Source organism: Monodon monoceros, unplaced genomic scaffold (assembly GCF_005190385.1).
Source record: "Monodon monoceros isolate NGI ecotype Baffin Bay Population unplaced genomic scaffold, NGI_Narwhal_1 Super_Scaffold_22, whole genome shotgun sequence".
In the NCBI taxonomy this organism is placed as follows: domain Eukaryota; kingdom Metazoa; phylum Chordata; class Mammalia; order Artiodactyla; family Monodontidae; genus Monodon; species Monodon monoceros.
The window spans coordinates 41,562,991-41,587,888 of NW_021703779.1; the positions used below are offsets into that span (position 1 = coordinate 41,562,991).

The following is a 24,898-nucleotide window of genomic DNA, read 5'->3' on the forward strand; positions in this document are numbered from 1 at the left end:
TCACAGGCCACCTCCTCAGAGAGTCATTCCCTGACTACTTCACATGGGGTATCAGGGGAGGTCTCCCTGAGGTGAGGCAAACAATAAATCAGAAGGAAAAGATCTGATGGAAGAGCGTTCTTAACTATTGCCAGGGCAGTAGTCTCCTTGCTATGTTCTTTGCCATGTTCCCAGTGCCCTGCACTTAGTAAGCATTCAGTAAATCTTTTTCAAATGAGCAAATGTGGAGGATTTGAGGACAGGATATGGGATACAGAATTTGGGATAAGGTGATAAAGGCATTTTGTGTTAAATACCTTTGCTGTAACATCACCTTCTCAGGGAGGCCTTCCTTGACCACACTATCTAAAAATGCAACCGGTCCCCCACAGATTTCCCTTTACCTTGTTCTATTTTTCTCCACAGCATTTAGCAGTTATCACATATATACGACATATTTACATATATATTTAATTGTATATTCACATATTAATATAGGCTATACACAATGTATTTAATATGACATTTATTATATACAGATGTAACTTTTTTTTTTTTTGCCACAGCACATGGCTTGTGGGATCTTAGTTCCCCGACCAGGGATTGAACCCCGGCCCTTGGCAGCGAAAGCGTGGAGTCCTAACCACTGGACCGCCAGGGAATTCCCTACAGATGTAAATTATTTACATATTGACACTGGCTATCATGTTATGTAAACTGTGTAATATTAACATGTACATTTTATTAGACACAATTTATATTATATTCACATGTATCTAATATAATTTTTACTTATTTGTTACATTTATGGTCTTGTCTCTCGCTAGTCTGTCAGCTCCGTGAGGGCAAGGAAGAATCCCTGGCACCTGGCCCACAGCTCGAGCTCCAAAATGTCAAATGAATGAACTCCTTTGGCCACCTGAGCCTCAGCTTTCCCCTCTGTAGGATGGGTGTGCCTTTCCATCTGGAGGTACCCCCATGTTCCGATCCCTTTTCCTACACCTCCCCCCCTCCAGAGGGCTGCTCCCGGAACTCCACAGCCCAGGTTTACATTTTCCCATACCCTGGGCGTTCATGCCCACCACGTGCACTAGGCGCCGGCCCGACCGGACTACCACCCCCAGCATGCCTCGCGCGTTCGTGAAGTACCACCACAACCCATAGGGGTATCTGGGTCTGACAAGGGCCCTGACGGCGCAGGAGCAAGGGCGCGCGCCCCTCTAGCTGAGCATCTGTGGTACGTTCCAAACAGGGGGCCCTCCGAGGCCCCGCGCTTCCGAGCCCCGCGGAAACTCTGGCTCTTCTTGTACAACAGAGGTGGTTTGCTCTTCCGTTGCCCCGTGGCTTCGGCTCATCTCCAGCAGGAAGGCGAGGCTTCCGCCCGGCGCAGGGGGTGAGCTGGAGCACGGTACCCCCAACCCCCTGGACAGCATTTGAGGGAGGGGGCTCAATTTCGGGGATCCCCGAATGGGCATATTTAGAGGCTCTGAGCCCGGTGTGGCATTTAGAGGTGGCTGTTTTTGAGGGGACCCTTAGCAAGTGGCGTTTAGGGACTCCGGGGTGGGACTTGGGAGTCTGTTTTAAGGAGCGTCTCTCGGAGGCAGGGTTTATACCCCTTGGAGACAGGGTTTAGGGGGATGTTTGGGGAGACCCTTAGGGTTCGTGTATGAATACTCTGTCCACGAGGCAGGATTTGGTGTGCTTCCCCAAGGTAGAGGCAAAGTTTGAGGTTCCTGAACTCAGGGCGGAATTTTGGGGGGCTTGTTTCAGGAAAGGTCCTGGTGACGGTGGGAACGTTTGGGACCGACATGGCATGTGGACCTATCGAATGGCCTTTTTGACCTCTGGTTCTGTTATGATGTCTCACCGCGGAGAGACTAGACACATCTGGGCCCACAAGTTTTTTTAGGAACAGGAACACCCAGCCCAGGCTGTGGAAGTAACACCGGAACCTAGTGTGCTAGGTTCTTCCCGAGGGGACAGTGTGCCACGGGGCCTTCATGGACCGTGGCTTTATTCGTCATTCATAAGGAGGTGGGCTGTTGTGGAAGACCTTTTTCTTTTTTTTTTTTTTTTTGCGGTACGCGGGCCTCTCACCGCTGTGGCCTCTCCCGTTGCGGAGCACAGGCTCCGGACGCGCAGGCTCAGCGGCCATGGCTCACGGGCCCAGCCGCTCCGCGGCATGTGGGATCCTCCCGGACCGGGGCACGAACCCGTGTCCCCTGCATCGGCAGGTGGACTCCCAACCACCGCGCCACCAGGGAAGCCCTGTGGAAGACCATTTTTGCCTTTTTCGCACCTAGTCCATTGGAAGTGTCAGCATATGAATTATTCACGAGGGGGTGGATCAGCGTGCTGAAGGGGTGTGCTGAAAGGGGCGTTCTGCAGTCTGCCGGGCAAATTAGATCTCATTTATTAAGCGTAAAGGTGAGTAGCACCCCGAGTTTTCTGTGGCTTTTCTAGGGGCATTGTGCATAATTCATGAGGGGCGTGGCTTTTACGGCTTCATCTGCATGATCCGCTGTTAGCTTCCCCTTAGAGGTTTCAGGATTTAAATTTTGCGTCTCAGCGAAGGGACGAGGCCTCGCTCATTGTTCATTCCTTACGGCCCAGTAATCCCAGATTATCAGCAAAGGCTCTAGATTCAAGTCCCATCGATCCTTGCCAGCTGTGTGATCTTTGGCAAATTTTTCTGTGAGCCTGAAAAAATGAGTAAGAGCATAATGGTGATCAGATTAGTTTACACTCATTTAGCACTTTATTAGCCTGTTTAATCTCCACAACAATTCTAGGTGGTAGGTTATTATTGTCCCATCTTATAGATGAGGAAACTGGGACACCGGGAGACTAAGTAATTTGCCTAAGGTTACTCAGTCAGTGAGTCTGAGTCTACAGTCCAGAGTCTGTAGTCTTAATCAAATGTCATAATGTCTCTCTCCCATCCACCCAATTCAATGGTACTACTACTACTGTTAGTCATGTACCACTGCCTGCCAGGCACTGTTCTGAGACCTTTCTACATATTTATTCATTTAAGCTTCATCACAAGGTAGGTTACTATTGTTCTCATTTTATGGGTGGGGCAACAGTGGCCCAGAGAAGTGAAGTGCCTGGTCCCAAGTCACACAGCTAGTCATCGGTGGATGGAAATGATTTTTGTGAGGGTTTAAGAACTCTCTAAGGAGGTCACCTTTGAGCTGAGACCTGAAGGACAAGAAGGAACCGATTTCCTGCTCTGCATTCCTGAGACCAGTGGTGCAGTGCATGGAAGGGACACACAACAGGAACCACCACACAGTGGGCAATCAGTTAATGTGATCTATTATTATTATTATTTGACAGAATCGTACTGGGTGCTTATCGTGTACCTGGGGCTTTGGTATACAGTCGTATCTCTGGTGACATGGTAGTCTCTCCTACCTATTTAATGGACATTGGTGGCCTTAGCACTCTGTTTTCCAGTGTAATTCTGGAAGGGTGTTTCAAGGCACTATTTTTTAGATAATGTCCCAAGTTGGGGGTTTCTCTAGTGGCTGGGTACACCCTCACCCATAAGTAATTTTATATTAATATACAATATATTTACATATCACCTTTAAATTAATATATAATACTTAAAAAATTTAGCATTGCCCTGTGCCAGCACTGCTCTGAGCTCATTCCATAGTTCATATTCTCTGGTTTTCACAGTGACACATTTTGCCTTTACGATGTAGATGGGTTCTACTACTATCCCCATTTTACAGTTGTAGAAACTGAGGCACCTGCCAGCGGTATGTGGTAAACCTGGATTTGGTTGGACCAAGGCAGCCCCGGTGCAGTTAGTTAAGGGTGGGGAGGAGGCAGCTGCACTTCTCCTGGGTTTCCCCTGTGGTTCTGCAGCACCTTTCATCATTCATGAACGGGAAGGGGTGACCAAGTTGCCTCGCCTGGAGTACCATAATCCCTACTTGCTGGAGAGGGCTGTCTTGAGTGTATCTGTCCATTCAGTCTCATGCATAATTCATGAGTAACTGGGTGGGACCTTTCTTGACCTCTCTGAGTTTCCAGGTTGGGCTGCTGCAGCATTACCATTCATTATTCATGAGCTGGGGGAGTGTGTTTTCCCTGTGTTAGCCCTATTTCCCTGCTTACTGGGTATTAGATGCAGTAATGGGCGGACCTGTCTCTTTTGTTCTTGCCCACCGGGCCTCATGCATTACTCATGATAAGATGTGGCCTCGGTCTCCTTGGCTTCCAGGCTGCAGCAAGATCATTCACTATTCATGAGCATTGGGGTGTGACTTCCATGTTTTAACATTGGCTTTCTGGTTGCAGGGTGTTAGTCAACCAGCCACCCGGCCTCGTGCATAATTCACGATCAGGAAGTGTGGACTTGATGTCCTTTCTTGGTTTCCATGGTAGCCTGGCTGTAACAATGTATTCATTATTCACCTTCCATGGGCGTGCCCTCCATGTCGTTTTACCTGTTTTCCTAGTTACTGCCATAGTAACCACCAGGTGGAGCTATTCGCCTTCGAAGGAGTCACAGACAGGCAGGGGCCGTCATGCATGATTCATAAACGGGCGCGGCCTGCCTGCATCCGGGTTTCTGGGGGTGGGGCCCAAGGTTTTGTTCCGGCCCCGGGCTCAACGGCCGCCATCTTGTGTCGGCGGCGGCTGAGGGTAAGGAGGTCCCAGGGACGAGTACAACCCCTACGGCCTGAGGACGAGAAGGCAGCGACGGCGATTCTAGGCGGCCCAGGCGGCAGGGAGGAGGAGGAGGAGAAGGAGGAGGGTGGCGGCCGGGCTTGGCTTCGGCTCCTAGAGGAGTTGGCGGCGGCGCGACCCGGGGAACCGGCATTGGTAACAAATGGCCTTTCTCAGTTCCTTGGCCGGGGCAGGGGCTTCGCGAAGCATTGGAGGGTCTTGGGTCGGCGCAGGGCCAAGCTGACGTTGGGGCGGGCGGTGATGACTCGGACGCAGGGATCGTTGGAGAGAAGGGGGGGTAGATCTTGGGGCGGGGCCGACATTTCCCATCCGGGACCAGCCCAGTCCCTCGGGCTCCAAAATCTGACCTTAGAGTCAGACCCCCAGAATCTGCTTTTAGAGACTCAGGCCAACATTCCTAGTCAGTGACCTGACCCCATCCTGAGCCTTGCATCGCAGATCGGAACTTCCCCCAATCAGCAGTAGAGACTTACGGGATCGACATTCCAGGTCAAAACCTCCTACCAGTGTATGTCATTAAAGACCTTCCACAGAATCTCTCTTCATTCACTCCTAGTTCCTCAGTATTTGCCCTCGCAGCTTTCAAGAGGGGCCAGACCTCAGGGAGGGTCCATTTGGCTTCATTTCTAAAAGAGTCTTTTCTAGCATCTTCCTTCAGAACCTACCCCCCCCAACACACACACACACACACACTCCGCCCCCCACCCTCTGCCCTCAGCTTTGAAGGAGTCTAGACCCTGTGAAAGGCCATTTGAGCTTGGCCTCCATGTCAGAGAGCACTCCCCCACATCTCAGAGGTCTCCCAACCCACCCTGGCCCAGCATCTTCCCTCCAAAACCTCTCCGGGCCAGCATTTCTATTCAGAGGTTTCCACGTAGCACTCACCTTTAAAGACTGCTGTAATTCCTAGAATCTGACCTTAGAGACTTCCTTTACTTTAAGAGAATGCACCCTTTTTTATGGTTCCAGTATTCTCTTCAGAGAGTACCTCTTGCAGGCCTCAGCATCTCCCCCATCAGACACTCATAACCCCCAGTATCTTCCCTCAGAGCCTCCCAGGGGACCAGACACCAGGGAGGAACTGTTTGGACATATAATCCTCCATCAGAGATCTCTTTGCCAGCATCTGCCCTTGCAGACCCTGTTGGCTCCTAGCCCCTTCCATCAGAGTCTTGCCTCAAATCCCACGCTTCACTCAGCCTCTGCCTTCAAAAGCCAACCGGGGTTCCAGCTTCTCTCACAGACCCCTTAACCTCACATCAGGCCTAAGAATCTGCCCTCAGAGCCTTTCAGGATTCCAGCATCCTCAGTTAGACTTTCAGCTTCGTAGGACCCCAACATCATTGTCAGTTGTCCCTTCCCACAACGGGTCCAATTCTCCATCAGAGTAGGAAACCCCTTTCTCTGCATCTACTCTCTGAGCCTCCATGGGGTCCCACATAATTGGTCAGAGAAACCCAACCCCACCTGGGGACCTAGCCAGTATCTGCTTACTGAAGTTTTTAGGGCCAGAACTGTCTGGGCTCAGCCTCCCCTTTCCACTCCTCAGAGCAGCTGCAGTACCTAGCACGTACCAATCAGAGATCAACACAAGACCTTTGTACTCCATTAGAAATCCCTCCGCGACCCCACCCCGGGCCTCAGCATCCACCCTCATAGCCTCCTGGGACTCTGACATCAATGTCAGAGACACCTTTTCCCTGCAAGTCCCAGTTATTTTTGGTCAAAGATTTCCCTCTGCCACCAGTGAAGACCCCCCAGGGCCCCAGCATCCCCCTGATGGAGAACACCCCCACCCCCAGACCCCAGCGTCTTCCCACAGCCTCCTTGGACTGCAGAGTCCCCCACCCATTCCCTGTGCAGCCGCTGGGGCCTCAGGTGCAACTTCCTGGCCCTTTCGTAAAAACTCCTTTTCCAAGGACCCAGATATGAGTCTTAACAACCTTGTCCAGCACCACCCCTCCTGCCCCCCAGGGCTTCTAACATCCCCTTTCCCATCTCCCTCTGAGCCTCCAAGGGCTCAGACAACTGTCTCCTGACTCTTTTATATTCCCAGGGACCTCTCAGTTAATCCCTCCTAGGAGGCTTGACAGGCCCCAGCATCCTGTGCCCTAGCTTCTCTCTATCCTGATAACTTGACCCTGTGTCTGCCCTCTCTCAGACCTGCTCCAGGACTCCTACCTCAAACCTCCTTCTCTGGTTTGGGTGGTAGACAATGCTCAGGCTTCAAAATCAGCAGATTGGAGACCTCAGGCAGGTTCTGAAACTCTCTAAGCCTCATTTCAGCTTTGCTGAACAATTGATAGTATATGTGTTTTAATTGGGGCCTGAGCATGTGTTGAGAGAGAAAGGTTTCGAATTTATGCTGGGGGTGGAGGATCTTAGCTCCTCTCTGGGGTTTCTGCCCCAGACCCCTTCTGCTTGCCTTGAGACTGGCCTGTTCCAAATCTCTGCGATTGAAATCCACTCTCAGACCATCAACCAAAACCTGCTTAGACCCTTGTTGCCAGCATTAGGGGTCCAGATGTCAAAGGTCCAGATAGCAGAGATCTCTCTGGCCCTGGATCATCTCTGATTTCGGAAGTGGGAAGACGGTGTGTCCCAAACAACCAAATCAGTGACAAGGCAAGGCGATAACTAAGTAGTGGAGGCCTCTGCAGGTGCCCAGGGAGGAGCTTATGTCCTTAAGCCTCTGAGTTCTGACCACAGACCTTGACTCTTTTAACCTCCCTAGCAGCCCTTTGAGGATATTTCTGTTTGCCCCTGCTTTGGGGGAAAAAAAGGGGGGCTCAGAGGAAATGAGATACCTGTCACGCGTCAGGAAGTCAGTAAATGGAAAAATATGATTTACCTTGGTCTCCCTACTAACTCACCACGCCTCTTCTACCCAAGTTGGTTCTTAGCGTTCCCAGAAGTTCAGCTAGATGACTTGGACCTAGCCAGCCTCCTGGGTCCCCCTCCCTCACCCCTCATCTCTTAGCCCTGTGGGCTGGGCCCTGAGCTGGGTCCTGACTCTGTTCCCCCAGGAGGCATTGGCAAACAGTCCAGCACCAGCTGCATGACTGGGCACGTGACTGGAGTTCTCTTAGCCTTTGTTTTCTTACTTGTGACATGGGTATAAGGTTATCTGGTTCATGGGCATTGTTAGGATTATACAAAGCCCTTTACTCTGAGATTGACAGGCAGTAAGCTCTTGGTAGATGGTAGAGAGCTCCTGTCGTCTTGCTTAGTGCTAGCATGTGACAAGCGCCAAGATGGAATCTTAGGTACAGTGGGGGTACTTGGTGTGATTGGGTGTCAGAAAAGGCTCAGTGTAGGAGAACAGAGGCTCAGAGGAGCATTGGGGGTGGGGGGGGGAGGGATTGGGGGGCCTGTTGTCTCCAGCGTCTGGATCCCGCCCCCCTTCTTCCCCCCCCCCCCCCCCCCGCCAATTTCACTTCCACAGCAGCCTGCATTGTTCTGTCTCTGGGACCTAGTCCTCATGAGCTCAGGTTTTTCCATTTGTCTGGCAAGGACACTCGGCCCTTCCTTGCAGGGTCAGGACCGTTGAGGGGATGAAACGCCATAACATCAGGAAGCAGCCTGGGCCTCAGGGTCAGCAGATCCCCGGGTGGTTCCAGCTTGGCCACTGTCTTTGTGGGAACCTAGGTCAAGTCACCAAACTTCCCTGAGTGAGTTTCTTTTCCTCCAGTGTGAGTTGCGAGTGTTACTGATAGTAGTCCAAACCCCACAGGGGTGCCCTGAGGACAGAGTGAGGCACAGATCATAAAGTGATCTGTGTTTGACATTTGGCCCAGGGAGGACTCCTAATAAATATTCGTTTATCATTATTGTTGATCTGTTTTAGGGACTCCACACTCAGACAAGGCTTGGGAAGTGTGTGTTTTCTCTCTCCCTGCGACCTCTTTTATTGGCCCTGGGTGTTTTCCCCTCCCAGAGCTGGGGGTGGTGGGAAGCAGATTGGACTTTGTGAAACTCTCCTCCGTGAGCCCCTCTGGGAACTGAGTTCTCAGCACAATATCTCTTGCCATCATGCCACCCTGATGGATGTCCAAGCCGCGTTTCCCTCTCAAACCCCTGTCACTAGGGTTAAGGGAGAGGAGAAGGGTTGCTTGCTATTGCCTACCTGCTCTGTACCAGGCTCTTTGGTCTGTGTTATATCTCGTCACATCAACAGCTCCATGGGGTAGGTAAGTGCTCTTCTCACTCCTGTTTTACAGGCGAGGGAACCGAGCCCATAGGGGTTAAATGATGACTGTCAAGGAGTGCCAGGGTCTGACCTGAAGCTACATCCTTTCTCTGACTTCCCGACAAGTACATTCTTGTCACTCCTTTCCCCCCACAGTATTGGAGTCTCTCCCTCATTATGCTGGGCTGGGGAGAAAGGCGAATGGCCTAGTGGTTAGCAGCATGGATTGCAAGCCAGACCACCTGGGTTCAGATCTTAGCTCTGACAGCTGTGTGACCCTGGGCAAGTCACCTCACCTCTCTGTACCTGTCTCCTCTTCTGTAAAATGGGGATATTAGCCCTTACGTCTTCCCTTTCCCCACAATCACCACTAACCAACAGGAACACCCACATGCCCTAGGCTCATCTCTGATCTCTTTTTTCCTTCCAGATGTCCAGCTCGCCGCTGTCCAAGAAACGTTGCGTGTCCGGGCCTGATCCAAAGCCGGGTTCTAACTGTTCCCCTGCCCACTCCGTGTTGTCCAAAGTGCCCTCGGTGCCAACCAACGTGAGTGTCTTCTTCCTGGAGACTGACAGGCGGGGTGGTGGGTGGGAAAGTCTTCTGTATCGCTGTCCCATCTGTCCCTCCCCTCCTCCTGCATGTCTCCCTGAACCTGTTCTTCCCCTCCATCTCTAGGGAATGGCGAAGAACGGCAGTGAAGCAGACATAGATGAGGGACTTTACTCCCGGCAGCTGTAAGTGGGGCCGAGGTTGGACTGTGAGGTGGGAGGGGGCACTGAGTGGATAGGGTCAGAAGGGCCTGGCCCTGACCTGAGACGCCCCCTAACCTGGCAGGTATGTGTTAGGCCATGAGGCAATGAAGCGGCTCCAGACGTCCAGCGTACTGGTATCAGGCCTGCGGGGCCTGGGCGTGGAGATTGCCAAGAACATCATCCTTGGTGGGGTCAAGGCTGTTACTCTGCATGACCAGGGCACTGCCCAGTGGGCCGACCTCTCCTCGCAGGTACCTCTTCCCATCGCCCTTCTCTGCTGAGACCCCATCCCCCAGGCTACACAGCCAGTTCATTTCTTTCCTCATTCCCCTTTGCAGTTCTACCTGCGGGAGGAGGACATTGGGAAAAACCGGGCTGAGGTTTCCCAGCCCCACCTGGCTGAGCTCAACAGCTACGTGCCTGTCAGCGCCTATACTGGACCCCTCGTAGAGGACTTCCTCAGTGGCTTCCAGGTACCTTGGGCCACCGCCCGACCTCCTGCCCACTTCTCTCAGAGCCCATCTCTGGTTTATTCATATGATCAATATTTAACGGACTAGCCCGGGTGCCAGGTTTCATGCTGAGGCTGCAGCTAGGGGATGCGAGCAGGCTTTAGACGCTGGACCTGCCTCTTCAGGGGGAAGATGTGAGCCAGCAGACAGGACAGCATAGTGCACAGACTGGAGCCAAACCGCCTTGGCACAAGTCTCTCATTGTACTAGTGTGACCTTGGGCAGGTCACTGAGTCTCCTGTGCCTGCCTTTTGTCTGTTTGTAGACATGGGAATGGTAATAATGCCGACTTCATAAAGATTTTGTGAGGGCTAAGCACTTAGAATAGCAGCTGGTTTTTTATTAAATAAAAACCCTGGGCTGGAAAGAGGAGCTGTGGGAGCTGAGATTGTGCCCTGGGGTGTCCCAGCAAGCCAGGACACTGCTGCCGAACCCTGATGTAGCTATGGGAGCTCACCCTGATGGAATGGGTGGGCATTCAGGCAGAGAGCTAAGTCCCAAGGATCATGGCTGAGCAGGTGTTGTCCTGAGAATTGGGAGCAAGTGGGTGTGGTAGGAGTGAGCTCAGACTTTGGCTGAGGATGAAGTTTTACTTCTGTGTCTCGCAGGGCATGGCAGGGTTGTAGGCAGGCAGCAGTGGGTGTTGGCAAATGAAGGAATCAGCTGTTGTCCAAACTCTGTCCTCCCAGCTGCCTCTTTACCTTGCCTGCCATAGTTTAGGGATTCACATTTCCCTTCACTGAGTTTCGCCTGGGCTGAATCTGATACATGGTAGATACTTTGTATTTGTGATAGACAGCTGAACCAGCAAAGCCTTAAGGACTCCCTGAGGCCTCGCACCAGCCTTCCTCCACCATCTCCCCCTTTCCCCTGGTGCTGGGCCCTCGCCTGAGCTGCCATCTCTCCACAGGTGGTGGTCCTCACCAACACCCCCCTGGAGGACCAGCTGCGGGTGGGTGAGTTCTGTCACAGCTTTGGCATCAAGCTGGTGGTGGCAGACACACGGGGCCTGTTTGGGTGAGTGCCCCCACCCTTTTGCCCTGACCCCTGCCATGCCCAGGAAAAGACCCCCAACCTCTGACTGCCCTCAGCCCCCCTCAGCCCCTTGGGTTTTGGATGTTGTGTCTTTACCTCACCCCATGTAGCATGAGTGCCATCTGATTCCCAGCAGTGATGGGCTGAATTTGCTCAGCAAGTACTTGCTGCATCTTGAGGGACACGTGGGGTCCCTGAGCGCATGGGACTCGAGCATCAGCCCTGTTGCCTCCCTCTACAGGCAGCTCTTCTGTGACTTTGGAGAGAAAATGATCCTCACAGATTCCAATGGGGAGCAGCCGCTCAGTGCTATGGTTTCTATGGTCACCAAGGTGAGAAGCGCAGCCTCAGGGGTCCTGGTCCTGGCAGGCAGATGGGCGGCAGGCCTTCCTGTCTGCTCCCGGTACCCTGGGCCTGCCTCTGAGGTACTCCTCCTTTAACCAGGACAACCCCGGTGTGGTTACCTGTCTGGATGAGGCCCGGCATGGCTTTGAGAGTGGCGACTTTGTCTCCTTTTCGGAAGTACAGGGCATGATTGAGCTCAATGGAAGTCAGCCCATGGAAATCAAAGTCCTGGGTGAGCTAGGGCCATGGGGAATCATGGGAGATAGGAGGTGTTTCCCTGGACTCTGCATGAGGGGAGACACATCCTGGGTGTCTGAGATGAACCAGAGACAGAGTCCCCTGGGGTCCACCTAGAGCTGGGGACATGGGGGAGAAGTGCTGTCTCGTGTTTGAGCTGTTCCTAGAAGAGGCTCCTGGTACCTACATTGAGGGGGAAAAGGTCTCTGGTGTTTGAACAAAGCAGATCAGAGGATCCACTCATGTCTGACTGGATTCGGACAGGGAGCAGAGAATGTCTTCTAGTGTAGACTTGGGGTCAGGGACACAGGGTCCCATGGGCTCTGAGCTGGGCGAGAGGGTAGATGGTTTCTGAAGTTCGAGTGGAATCGATTACTCCTGATGTCTGGGCTGGGTCAGGGATGGATTTTTCCTCATCTTGTGGGTGTTGTGGGTTTTAGGAAGGGTGGGTAGCCTGACAGTTTCCCTGTCTACCCTAGGTCCTTACACCTTTAGCATCTGTGACACCTCCAACTTCTCTGATTATATCCGTGGAGGCATCGTCAGCCAGGTCAAAGTACCCAAGAAGATCAGCTTTGTGAGTGTGGGGAGTAGTGGGCTCTGGGGGTGGTGCCAGGCATTTCCAGGTTCTCCATTCTTCTCTTCTGGTTCTGATGCTCTGCCCCCCACAGAAATCCTTGCTGGCCTCCCTGGCAGAGCCTGACTTTGTGATGACGGACTTCGCCAAGTTTTCCCACCCCGCCCAGCTGCACATTGGGTTCCAGGCCCTGCACCAGTTCTGTGCTCAGCATGGCCGGCCCCCTCGGCCCCGCAATGAGGTGGGTAGGTGGGTGAGCCAGCCAGGGCAGATGACCTTGGCATCGAAGGCCCACAGTGCCTCTCTACCTAGCCCCCCACCCCCCACAGTGGCCTCACAGGCATGCTCTTGGTTCCTTCTGCCCCACCAGGAGGATGCCACAGAGCTGGTGACCTTGGCCCAGGCTGTGAATGCTCGAGCCCTGCCAGCGGTGCAGCAGGACAGCCTGGATGAGGACCTCATCCGAAAGCTGGCATATGTGGCTGCTGGGGATCTGGCACCGATAAATGCCTTCATCGGGGGTCTAGCTGCCCAGGAGGTCATGAAGGTCAGCACAGATGGAGAAGGACAGGGTTGGGTTGGGCCAGACACCTCCCTGATTCCATCGCTTGTCCTTCTGTGTCAGGCCCCAGTTAACCACTGACCACTTCCCCTGTCCTGCCCAATCCCCAGGCTTGCTCCGGGAAGTTTATGCCCATCATGCAGTGGCTGTACTTTGATGCACTGGAGTGTCTCCCCGAGGACAAAGAGGCCCTCACGGAGGACAAGTGCCTCCCGGTATGTGAGTGGGGCCCTGGGGGAGATGTCACTGGGGGCATTTCTGGTGAGGCCTTTCTCTGACCCTTCTCCCTCTGCATTCCTCAGCGCCAGAACCGTTATGATGGGCAGGTAGCTGTATTTGGCTCACACCTGCAAGAGAAGTTGGGCAAGCAGAAGTACTTCCTGGTGAGTGATCCACTGGGACAGACACTTTCTTCATCTCCTGTGGCCTCTGGCTACCTCTTAAGGGGTCTCCTTCTGCCTCCTGAGGGCGGGTCTTTGGTTCTTATATCTCTAACGCATGACGTTTGCCATTTTCTTTTATCTTGAGGGAAAGCCTGGTGTGTCCTTCTGTTTCCACCATCTTGTGCCTCCTCCCTCAGATGCCTGGGTTATTTCTCATAGCCCTGGCACTTGAGCATGTGGCACTAGACCCACCTCTCCCCTCTCTTGCTATCTTCAAGGGGAGTGAGAGTGAGGAGTGATGAGTGACTTCACACTGACCTGCATCACCCTGACTAGCCTCTTTCTCTCTTGGCTGTCTTCTAGGTGGGCGCAGGGGCCATTGGCTGTGAACTGCTCAAGAACTTTGCCATGATTGGGCTGGGCTGTGGGGAGGGCGGAGAAATTGTCATCACAGACATGGACACCATTGAGAAGTCAAATCTGAACAGGCAGTTTCTGTTCCGGCCCTGGGACGTCACGGTGAGAGTGGTGGGGGTAGGAGGTGGGACTTTGTCATCTTGTTTTCCTCTTTTGTTCTCATTCTTGGAAAAGGGGCTTTACCACCTTTTTCTTTCCTTCACCTTCTCTCTGTCACTCGTTCAACAAACATTGAGTACCCTTCCATCGAATCTACCGTTTTTTATCTCCTTTTTTTTTTTTCTCTTTCCTTCTTATGAGTGCTGGTTGGGACAGTGTGTTGGGGGTCCCAAGTTCAATGATTCACTAGTCCCCTAGGACTCAGCAGTACTCAGCATGTAGTTGTACTCACAGTTAACGATTTCTTCCGGCAAAAGGATGCGTAACAAAATCAGCAAAGGGAAGTGGCTCATGGGGTGAAGTCTGGGGGAGACCAGGCACAAGTTTCCAAGACTCCTCTCCCAGTGGAGTCGCACAGGACATGCGTAATTCCCCTAGTAGTGAGTTGCAACAACACGTGAAATGTTGCCAACCAGGGAAGCTCGTTAGAGACACAGTACCCAGGGTTTTTACTGTGGTCTGGTCACATAGGCACCTTCTGCTGGTAATGTCCCCAAATTCCAGACTCCCAGAAGGAGAGCAGGAGTTCAGCATAAACCACAGGGTTTGCATAAGCAGTCTAGGCACAGTGAGAAGCCCTTACCAGGTACTGAATGGCAAGAACCCTCCAGAAATCCAGGTTCCCAGACTGCAGCCAAGGGCCAACCTGGCCAGCAGGCCTCTTTCCTAGGAGAGTACTTGTGCTAGGTTCACTCTTCTCTGCACAGATAGAAGCTGGGTTATATGGTGATCTAGTTAGGAAGCCTTCTGTAGGGGACAGTGTCATTGTTGCCTGGCCAGGATCGATTCCCCTTTTGTTCATTCATTTATTCACCAAGTAGTTATTGAGTAAGTTCTGTTCTAGGTACACCAAGGAAACAAAGATTTTAGTGGACGGGGACAGACAGTAAACAGTAAGCACAGTACAATAGCGAAGTTTATAGTTAACGTCCATAAGTGCTGTGCAGAGGAAACAACAAAAACAAGATGAGGGAAGTGGGCAGGCCAGGGAGATCGGTTTGCAGTTTTGATTACAGTGGTTAAGGAAGGGCTCATTTCTGCCGACTTGGAGGGCATGAGGGAATAGAGTCCCTTCTTCTGGGGAAGAGTGCTCCAGGCCAAGATCCTGAGGTGGGAGGGTAATAGGAGATGAGCTAGAGGAAACGGGGGCCAACTCATTTTGCCTTCAGTGGAGGTGGGAGCCAAGGGAGGGTTTTCAGCAGAGGAGGGATGTGACATGATTTGGACTTTGAAAGGATCCTCCTTGTCTGTGTGCTAAGATTCTGTTTTTGGGGGAATGTTCCCCAGCCCTGGGTGCCATTAACTGCAAGAACAATAGAAGTTGGGTAGGCAGAAGAACAAATGGCTGGCCTATTGTCTCCAGCCTGTGTCTGTGCACTGCTTCCCTTTTCACTGAGCCCCTGCCATATCCGTCACAGCCCTAGCCATGTGGTACTGTCACGGACTGTCTCCTGCCAAACCAGGGAGCCTCCTGAACTCAGGGCTTGGTTCTTCCCAGCATTAAATAAGCCAGCCTTCAGGAGGACAGCTCTGTGGAGGTTCGCTGGTGCATGCATGAATAACTGAGTTCTGTTCCCCCATTCCTACCCGTGCCCCCCCAGAAGTTAAAGTCTGACACAGCTGCTGCAGCTGTGCGCCAGATGAATCCGCACATCCGAGTGACAAGCCACCAGAACCGTGTAGGCCCTGACACCGAGCGCATCTATGATGACGATTTCTTCCAAAACCTGGATGGTGTGGCCAACGCCCTGGATAATGTGGATGCCCGTGAGTTTGGAGGCGGGTGAGGAGGTCAGGGGCCAAGTTGCGCGCGCGCGCGCGCGTGCGTGCATATCTTGGAGGTGCCTGTCTTCCATTCTCCTGATGTCCATTTCCTGGCACTCACCTTTTGTTGTGACCCCCCCGCCCCTCAGGCATGTACATGGACCGCCGCTGCGTGTACTACCGTAAGCCACTGCTGGAGTCAGGCACACTGGGCACCAAGGGCAATGTGCAGGTGGTGATCCCCTTCCTGACAGAATCATACAGCTCCAGCCAGGACCCGCCTGAAAAGTCCATCCCCATCTGCACACTGAAGAACTTCCCCAATGCCATCGAGCACACCCTGCAGGTGATCAGCATGGGGGGAGAGGGCAGGGGTCAGGCACCCGGCCTCGCGGCCACTGGCCCCTGTGCTTTTTCTTTAAACCTTCCTCTCTTACTTTCTATCTTGCAACCTTGGTTTCTAGAATGATTCATTCTTTTTTTTTAAAACTTTTTTTTTTTTTTTGTGGTACGGGGGCCTCTCACTGTTGTGGCCTTTCCCATTGCAGAGCACAGGCTCTGGACGCGCAGGCTCAGCGGCCATGGCTCACGGGCCCAGCCGCTTCGCGGCATGTGGGATCTTCCCGGACCGGGGCACGAACCCGTGTCCCCTGCATTGGCAGGTGGACTCTCAACCACTGCGCCACCAGGGAAGCCATTTTTTAACTTTTGTTTTGAAAACTTTTCAGCGTTTAGACAGATACAGAGAATAGTGTGGGGAACACTCAAATACTCTTAGATTTAACATTTGTTAACGTTTTGCCACATTCTCTTCATAGATTCATGTGGCTTTTTCTTCTTTTGGTGAAGTATATTGTGGCCATCACAATGCTTCACTCCCTCTGCTTCTTCGAAGGGAGGATGTATTCGCACATAACAGGGTCTCAACTTCAGCACTGGTGACAGTTGGGGCCCGATATCTCTTTGTCATGGGGGCATCCTGAGCACTGTAGGATGTTTAGCAGAATCCCTGGCTCCTACCCACTAGATGCCAGTAGCACCCCCTTCCATTTGTGGCAACTAAAAATGTCTTCAGACATTGCTGGATGTCCCCTGGGGGCAAAATCTCTCCCAGGTGAGAACTGCCCCCAGGTAAGAACTGCCGTGTCTAACCAAAACACCACCTTCATGCTGAACAAAGTTAATGGTAATTCTTACTGTCTCTCCTAGTTACTTATTTGTCTCTAATACTCAGTCCATATTCAGGTTTCCCCTGCTGTTGCTCAAAATGGGTTTAATAGCTGGTTTTCCAGGTTGATTTTGTTTGCGTGATGCATATACATACAGAATACAGAGCAGTCAGTGCACATATTATCTGGCTGAGTTTTTTACAAAGCGAACATATCTAGGTTGTCCAGCACCTAGGCCTACAGACCAGAACCTAAGGATAACCATTGTGTTATCAGATGATTCTTAGTACAGTCGTTGAGAGCAAACCATTCAGAACGTTTAGTAAAAGTATGGGGGGGGGGAACAAAATAGCGAGGGGGGAAGAAAACAGTTCCCTCTATCACTTTCCCTTCTGCCCCTGCAGTTCCAGACTGGGTGTCTTTGTATTTGTGCACCCACCACAGACTCACTAGGCCATGAGTGACCTTGGACTTAGCCTCTCCATGCCTCTGATGAAATGGAGGTGACAGTAGTATATACTTCATGGGGTTGTAAAGCATTTAGCATTCACTATGTATCTGGTGCTGTTTTAAATAAACTTTAAATATATACATACTTGGCAACCCGTGAGGTACATACTACTGTTACAGTATCTGTTTTGGAAAGGAGGGCACAGAGTTAAGTGTCACTGTGTGTCCCTGAAGTCGCAAAGCTAGATACTGTGTAGCGGAGCTGGTTTTGATCTCTGACATCTATATCCTCCAAACCCCCTCACCAGTGACAGCACTTACTGTTCTAGGAATTCTCAGAGGGCAGAGCCTCTGTCCAGTTTCCTGCTGAGTCCTCAGGGCCTGTATAGGACCGTAATTTTAAATATGTAATATAATTTAAAAATACACGTAACTGAATTGTTTCTTTTTTATTGAGGCATGACATACCTCACGTAAGATACACAGAACTAAATTTTTTTCACGCATTCACTAGTGTAACTGCTGTCCAGATCAAGTTCATTGGTTTTTCAAATTGAGGTGCTGGGGGGGTGGTGGAGTGGGGAAGCTTGGGAACAGTGATTGCAGGGCTTACCTTCTGCCAGAGCAGCTTTGTTCATCCTGTTTGATTTGTTCACTGATGGTCTTTCTAATGCCTCCAGAAGCCCATTTTGTCAACCATCGCCCCCTGTAATCTGTTTGCTCTGTCTGCAGTGGGCTAGAGATGAGTTTGAAGGCCTCTTCAAGCAGCCGGCAGAAAACGTCAACCAGTACCTCACGTAAGTAACCAAATGCCCCCTCACCCCACCCGCTGCCCTCCAGCCAGAGCATCCTGTCTGCTTTCCTCACCAGTGTGACACCTAGCACCAGGCACACTTCTCAAGTGAGTCAGTGAATGTTGGGGCCTCATTCCACTGGGGGTCAGGACTAGCTTTCCGTGGAGAAAGTGGGGTTGCCCTGGAGCCCACGCTTGGGGCCGCTGTGTAATCCTGCCCTTTTGACCCCTCCAATTCCGATAGAGACCCCAAGTTTGTGGAGCGGACCCTGCGGCTGGCGGGCACCCAACCCCTGGAGGTGCTGGAGGCCGTGCAGCGTAGCCTGGTGCTGCAGCGGCCATGTACCTGGGCCGACTGTGTGGCCTGGGCCTGCCACCACTGGCACACCCAGTACTCTAACAACATCCGGCAGCTGCTGCACAACTTCCCTCCCGACCAGGTAACGCCCACTTGCCAGGTCCATTTGGCGGGATGCGTTTCCCAGAAACAGGAGCCTGCTGTGCGTTCTCTGTGTGGCTCCTCTCGGTCATTAGTCCAGCTGTGGCAGATGCCCCAAGCATGGGGGTCTCACATGAATGATTAAACTCGACCTGTTTTTGCTGTACCCTTTCCTTTGAGCAAGAGACTTCATTTCTGTTTCCCTTACCTGTGGTGTGGGCTGACTCACCCACCTCCCAGGACTGGAAGGATCATAGTGGAGAGATTTTGGAGTTAAGAGCTCAGGAATCAGTGGGGGTTCAAATCCCAGCTCCATTTTCATTTGGGCAAGTCACATACCTTCTCTCTGTACTTCAGTTTCCTCATCAGTAGAGATAACAGTAATCTACCTCATGAGGGTTTTTGTGAGGATTTATTAATATTAGCTTAGTACAGTGCCTAGCAATTCATAAGGGTTTGTTAAATGGCTGTGTGGCTAGCACAGAGTGAGTGCCAGGAGTTTTTTTTCAGTGAGGTGCCCCTGTTTCATTCAGCCTGGCATCAGCACTTCCATCTACAGGACCCTACAGTCTGGGTTGTTCATGATCTATTCTAGCCCCCTGCGCGTGCCCAGCCAGGAATAGTGAGTCAGGGCACATCCAGGGCCAAGGTGAGAAGTTAGGATTGTTAGAGAGGACTCCAATCTCAGGTCCTGCTCCTCAAAATTCTCTCTACTTCCTTAGCTCACAAGCTCGGGAGCTCCATTCTGGTCTGGGCCCAAACGCTGTCCACACCCGCTCACCTTTGATGTCAACAATGTAAGTCTCCTCCTTGGGGTCTCCTAGGGTCAGGTGGAGGGTGCGTGGGTGGGAAGGAGGCCGAGACTCCCCAGGTGAGGGTGGACGTGCTCACCCTTCTGGGCCCTGCCTTCTCCCAGCCTCTGCATCTGGACTACGTGATGGCTGCTGCCAACCTGTTTGCCCAGACCTATGGGCTGACAGGCTCTCAGGACCGAGATGCTGTGGCAGCGCTCCTACAGTTTGTGCAGGTCCCCGAGTTTACCCCCAAGTCCGGCGTCAAGATCCATGTCTCTGACCAGGAGCTACAGAGCGCCAATGCCTCTGTTGGTGAGGATGTTTGGCCAGTCGGCCAGGAGTCACCACCCCCACTTGTCCCCTGCCCAGTCCAGCCTTCTCTGCCCCTGGCACTGCTCTGCAACCCCTGGCCTAAGGCTTCCCCACACCTTCCTTTGAGCCTCCCTTGCTCTGAAATGAGGGTCGGTTGTGTTAAATTCTATCCCTCCTGCCTCCTCCTCCCCACTCCCTGGCCCTCAGGAGAACTAGCTGTTTGTTTCTCTTGCTCTGTGTGTGTTTCCCTTGGAAAGAACAACTTTTCTCTGTTTCTTCTTGATCTGTTTATCTGGAGGGTGTGATTTCCGCCAATGGTCTTGCTCCCTTGGTATCTGCCCCATCTTCCCACCGCCATGTTCCTCTGTGTGCATCTTTGCCATGGTATTGCTCTCCACAGTTTTCCTCATCTCCCTCTCCATATCTCTGCCCCAGTTCCCCATCTCTCTCCATCTCTTTCCCCCAGCTCATGCTGTATATCAGGGGTAAGGGCCAAACAGTGACTCTTCTAGGCTTTGCAGGGCATCTAGTGTCTGCAGTTAATCACCTCTGCAGTTGAAGCACAAAAGCAGCCATACACAACATACAAATGAACGAATGTGGCTGTTTTTATTTTCTCCCATGTCCCCATCTTCCTCCCCAAATATATATCTGTCATGTTCCTCTCTGTGTATTTCCTGCATCTTGTTCCTCATATACATGCATACATATGTATCTATGTGTAATATATATAAAACATATGCAAGGTGTATGTAAAATGTATATAAACGTTGTGTGTGTGTGTATATATACACACACACACACACACAGCATATATAGGGTATATATAAAATGTATCTATCATGTGTATAAAATTTTTTCTCACCTATCTCATCCTCTGTATATGCCCCTATTCTCCACTCTTCATATATTCTGTCCCCCAGTATCTTAACCTCAATATCCACATCTGCATATTTCTCCCAACTTCCCCTCTATGTATCTTCCCCTGCCTTTTTCCCCTGTATCCTCTTATGTCTCCCCACCTCTCTCTGCATCATTCTTCCTGAGATCTACAGCTCTCCCATCCTGATCTGTCCATCCCCACTTTCTCCTAATGTCTTCATTTTCAGTTCCTTAGAGTCTCTAGAGATACCTCTCTCTTGATATACCTGCCCCCTGCCCCCTGTCTTATTCAGGTTTGTACTCTGTTGTCCTGCTCTCTCTCTCCCCATTGCTCCTCCTCCCTCCCAGGATGTCTTTCCTTTTCAAATCCTTTATCTACCTAAACTTTTGCCCCACCTGAGCTCCTGTTTCTACCTTAGACCCTGGCCTGGGGTCTAAAGGGTTGACGGTGTTCCTCTCTCCCTGCAGATGACAGTCGTCTGGAGGAGCTCAAGGCCATACTGCCCAGTCCAGAAAAGCTCCCTGGGTTCAAGATGTACCCCATTGACTTCGAGAAGGTGCTGGGTGGGGGCCCTGGGCAGGCGGTGGGGATGGGCTAAGCACAGATGGGCAGGACAGAACAGGTTCTGGGGATCTAGAGGCAGCCCCAGGCCTTTGTGGGATTGGATCACAGGCCTGCTATGGGGCCCTGAACGAATAGATGTTCCCAGCCATGCCTTTGTGATCTGAGAGCCCAGCAGGTAATTGCAGTGGAGGATACTTGTGTCTCCGGAGGCCAGGAATCCTTTTCCTCCTCTGATCCTCTCCTTATTGTCTCCCCACCCTCCTCCCTTAACCTCTCACTCATAAAAGGATGATGACAGCAACTTCCATATGGATTTCATTGTGGCTGCATCCAACCTCCGGGCAGAGAACTATGACATTCCCCCTGCAGACCGGCACAAGGTGAGGCAAATCTAGACTTGACGTTTCACCCCCTCCCAGGCTGCAGTTGCCCACATTCTATCCCTTCTGTAGAATATGAGCTTCTTCTACCCTTAACTTCCTTCCTTGATCCTTTCCTTCCTCACAGAGCAAGCTGATTGCAGGAAAGATCATCCCGGCCATTGCCACGACCACAGCAGCTGTGGTTGGCCTTGTGTGTCTAGAGCTGTACAAGGTGGTGCAGGGGCACCGACAGCTTGACTCCTATAAGAATGGTTTCCTCAATTTGGCCCTGCCTTTCTTTGGCTTCTCCGAACCCCTTGCAGCACCCCGTCATCAGGTGAGGGCCTGCATCAGGGGAAGTGGATTTGTGGGTGGGTGTTTCTCTGTAGAGCTGGCTCTAGTTTGCTTCATAGCCTGTCACCAGGAGAGGGTTTCCGTCAGTGTGTACCTGTTCCTTTTGTGTACCCCCTTGTTCATTTATTCACTTATCATATATATATATATATATATATATATATATATATAGGTTTTTGGTTTTTTTTTGCGGTACGCGGGCCTCTCACTGTTGTGGCCTCTCCCGTTGCGGAGCACAGGCTCCGGGCGCGCAGGCCCAGCGGCCATGGCTCGCAGGCCCAGCGGCCATGGCTCACAGGCTTAGCCGCTCCGCGGCATGTGGGATCCTCCCGGACCAGGGCACGAACCCGTGTCCCTTGCATTGGCAGGCGGACTCTCAACCACTGCGCCGCCAGGGAAGCCCCATATTTTTTTTTTTTTACTATTTTCTATGTGCTAAGTACCGGTCTGATTCTGCTTGTGGAAGACCTCAGAAAAGATATTTGAATAGTAGATTATGATTAATAACTGCACAATAGTAGCACCCAAAATTTATTGGGTGCTTAGTATGTGAAGTGCTTTTGCTTGCTTCTTCATTCACTCAGATATTTACTGAGCACCTACTGCATGCTAGGTACTCTTACAGGTGCTAAGGTTATATTCCTGAAATAGAGTAACACAATAAATGATTTTGGAACCCCAAAAAAAGAACAGGATAAGGAGAACTTGAGAGTACCAGGTGGTGAGGGGATGGGTTTGGGATTTTAGCTGTGGGATAATCAGGAGTGGCCTTACGGAGAAGATGACATGTGAGTCCAGACTTGGAGGAGGTGAGGAGACAGGCCATGAAGGATTTGCCGGGAAGGCATTCCAGACAGAGGGGCCAGTCTCTGCGGGGGTATTGAGGTAGGAGTGTGCCTGGGATGTTTGAGGAAGAAGTCGTTAGAACAGAGTGAGTGAGAGGATGAGGAGATAGGAAATGAGAAGAGAATAGGATTCCAATGACTTAAGGCCTTATCTCCATTATCATAAGGGTTTCATTCTTTACTCAAGGCAAGACAAAAGCCATGAGAAAGTTTTGGACAGAAGAGGCTTGTGATCTGACTTAGCATGTCTGCATGAGTGGAGGGGGAGACTGATGGGGCTGCGCCCTCTGGTGGCCCCCATCCCATTGGCCTGCTCCTTGTCCCACAGTACTATAACCAAGAGTGGACATTGTGGGATCGCTTTGAGGTACAGGGGCTGCAGTCTAATGGTGAGGAGATGACCCTCAAACAGTTCCTTGACTACTTCAAGGTGAGACCCCTTTCTCTCTCTCACCCCACTGGGGGCGGAGTGTGCAGGTGACTGGCTGGCCTGTCCACCCCCGTGACACTGCTGTCCTCCCCCTTCTCCTCCAGACAGAGCATAAGCTGGAGATCACCATGCTGTCCCAGGGTGTGTCTATGCTCTACTCCTTCTTCATGCCGGCCGCCAAGCTCAAGGAACGGTTGGATCAGCCGTGAGTTGGGTAGTGGGGACCCTCAACTTGTAGCTGTCCCACTCCTGCTCACTGCCCTTCACCTCCTCTGCCCTCAGCTACCTGCCCCTCTTCACTTACTTTTTGCCTCCCTGACCCTCTGCTCCCCCGCCCCCAGGATGACAGAGATCGTAAGCCGTGTGTCGAAGCGAAAGCTGGGCCGCCATGTGCGGGCCCTGGTGCTTGAGCTGTGCTGCAACGACGAGAGTGGCGAGGACGTTGAGGTCCCATATGTACGATACACCATCCGCTGACCCCTATCCTCTCCTACAGACTGACCCCAGGCCCCCTCTCCAGACCCCTTCCAGCCCAGGGCTCCCATTTGGCCTCTGTCATCGGCCCAGCTATCCAAGCCTGGTGTTCCCTCCTCGTCCCTCTACCTGAACCCCTCTTGCCGCTGCTTCCTACCTTGTTTGGAACCTGAATCCTAATAAAGCGTTGTAAACCCAGATGTGACATAGCTGCTGGTTCCAGGGAAAGAAGGGACTTCCTGGAGCTGTCTGGTTCAGATAGTAACCAAAAGGGCTCAGCCTCACCCCAGCTGCCAGCTTCCTGGGCAGAGAAAATGTGGGAACTGTCATGTCTTCCTCCTGCCCTTCCTGCTTAGGAAGAAATGGAGGCAGTAGTGAAGCTGTGGAGAGCAGGTACCTAGGTCCTTGTGACTTCACTGGAGGTGGGTTCAAATTCACTTTCTCCATCTCTAGCTCCTAACTCCCTGCCATATTGATTTTGAGAGGTAGTTAAGAGCAGTGTTTGAGCAAGTCCTTTAACTTCTCTAACCTTGTCCCCCCTCTGTGAAGGGAAAAGTTATGGCAAGCACTTGGTCAGGGCTTGGTCACTGTGGCTTATGTCCTTGGGGCACATCTCTTCCCACCTGGACCGAAGCACTCAGACCCTGGACAGGCCTTTAGCATCATGGTTCCCAGTGCTAGGAATGCCTGTGGTGTCCTTAGTTCAACTTCCCTGCTGCAGAGGGGCCTCAACAGCTCTGCTGGACTGAGGAATGCCAGTGTTTGTGCGCACTTTGCAGTTCTGATGAAAATATTTGGCTGAGAACATCTGTAAAGGAAAAGCCTCTTTCCCGTCCCTCGGGCCTGGTCTGCTTGTCCTGAGGCCTCCCACCTGTGAGAAGAGAGCGGCTGTGAGTTGTTGACTGGTTAGAGCAGACAGTAGGAGGCTCACCACAAGCCCCACCAGGACTGCAGAACTGCCCGCACTCCGTCTTTAGTCTCAGCTGAGCACTTCAGACAGTTGAAAGCACCGATCGGACTGGCCACCTGGTGCCTGAGGGTGCCACTCATAACCTCTGTCCTTCACCCAGCCAGACTCCAACTTTTTCCATTTAGAAACAGACCCCTCATTCCTTCACTCTAACTCAAGTACTGGGAATCACACAAACTGGCCTTACCCTGACCTGTCACCCATCACAGCCTGTTCCCACATGTGCTGCCTCCTGGGCCAGCTCCAGACTCCAGGCACAGCATATGCCCTTGCCCCACCTCCCTCTGGTTACTTTTTTTTTTTTTTTTTTTTTTGACCACATTGGGTCTTAGTTGCTGCGTGCAGTCTAGTTGGCGGCGAGAGGGGGCTTCTCTTGTTGCGGAGCACAGGCTCCAGGCACGCAGGCTTCAGTAGTTGTGGCGCACAGGCTCAATAGT

The 24,898-nt window shown here is 51.9% G+C and overlaps 1 protein-coding gene across 3 annotated transcripts; it reads left to right on the forward strand.

The window, feature by feature from the left end:
* The first annotated feature begins 1,229 nt into the window (after positions 1-1,229).
* UBA1 (ubiquitin like modifier activating enzyme 1) lies at positions 1,230-23,691 on the forward strand. 3 transcript variants are annotated; one of them, XM_029240914.1, is made up of 26 exons: positions 1,230-1,372; positions 9,309-9,425; positions 9,555-9,613; positions 9,714-9,882; positions 9,970-10,104; positions 11,054-11,160; positions 11,420-11,510; positions 11,623-11,755; positions 12,240-12,337; positions 12,432-12,578; positions 12,708-12,884; positions 13,010-13,114; positions 13,202-13,282; positions 13,646-13,801; positions 15,460-15,625; positions 15,772-15,968; positions 17,974-18,038; positions 18,279-18,474; positions 19,196-19,270; positions 19,390-19,579; positions 20,930-21,018; positions 21,314-21,406; positions 21,534-21,725; positions 22,916-23,017; positions 23,122-23,222; positions 23,359-23,680. In XM_029240914.1, the coding sequence occupies exons 2-26, from the start codon at positions 9,309-9,311 to the stop codon at positions 23,492-23,494; spliced, it is 3,177 nt and encodes a 1,058-aa protein (XP_029096747.1). In that variant the 5' UTR covers positions 1,230-1,372; the 3' UTR covers positions 23,495-23,680. The 3 variants fall into 3 exon arrangements, with proteins under 3 accessions (XP_029096747.1, XP_029096746.1, XP_029096748.1); XM_029240913.1 differs by lacking the exon at positions 1,230-1,372 and adding an exon at positions 4,622-4,824 and having other exon boundaries at positions 23,359-23,691; XM_029240915.1 differs by lacking the exon at positions 1,230-1,372 and adding an exon at positions 4,629-4,644.
* The last annotated feature ends 1,207 nt before the right edge of the window (positions 23,692-24,898 follow it).

Excerpts from the sequence above, each read along its gene's own strand:
- UBA1 (XM_029240914.1), top strand. The coding sequence starts at position 9,309 with ATGTCCAGCTCGCCGCTGTCCAAGAAACGTTGCGTGTCCGGGCCTGAT. Across the intron at positions 15,969-17,973 it reads CCATCGAGCACACCCTGCAG|TGGGCTAGAGATGAGTTTGA; the intron begins GTGATCAGCATG and ends CTCTGTCTGCAG. Across the intron at positions 21,407-21,533 it reads CCCCTGCAGACCGGCACAAG|AGCAAGCTGATTGCAGGAAA; the intron begins GTGAGGCAAATC and ends CCTTCCTCACAG.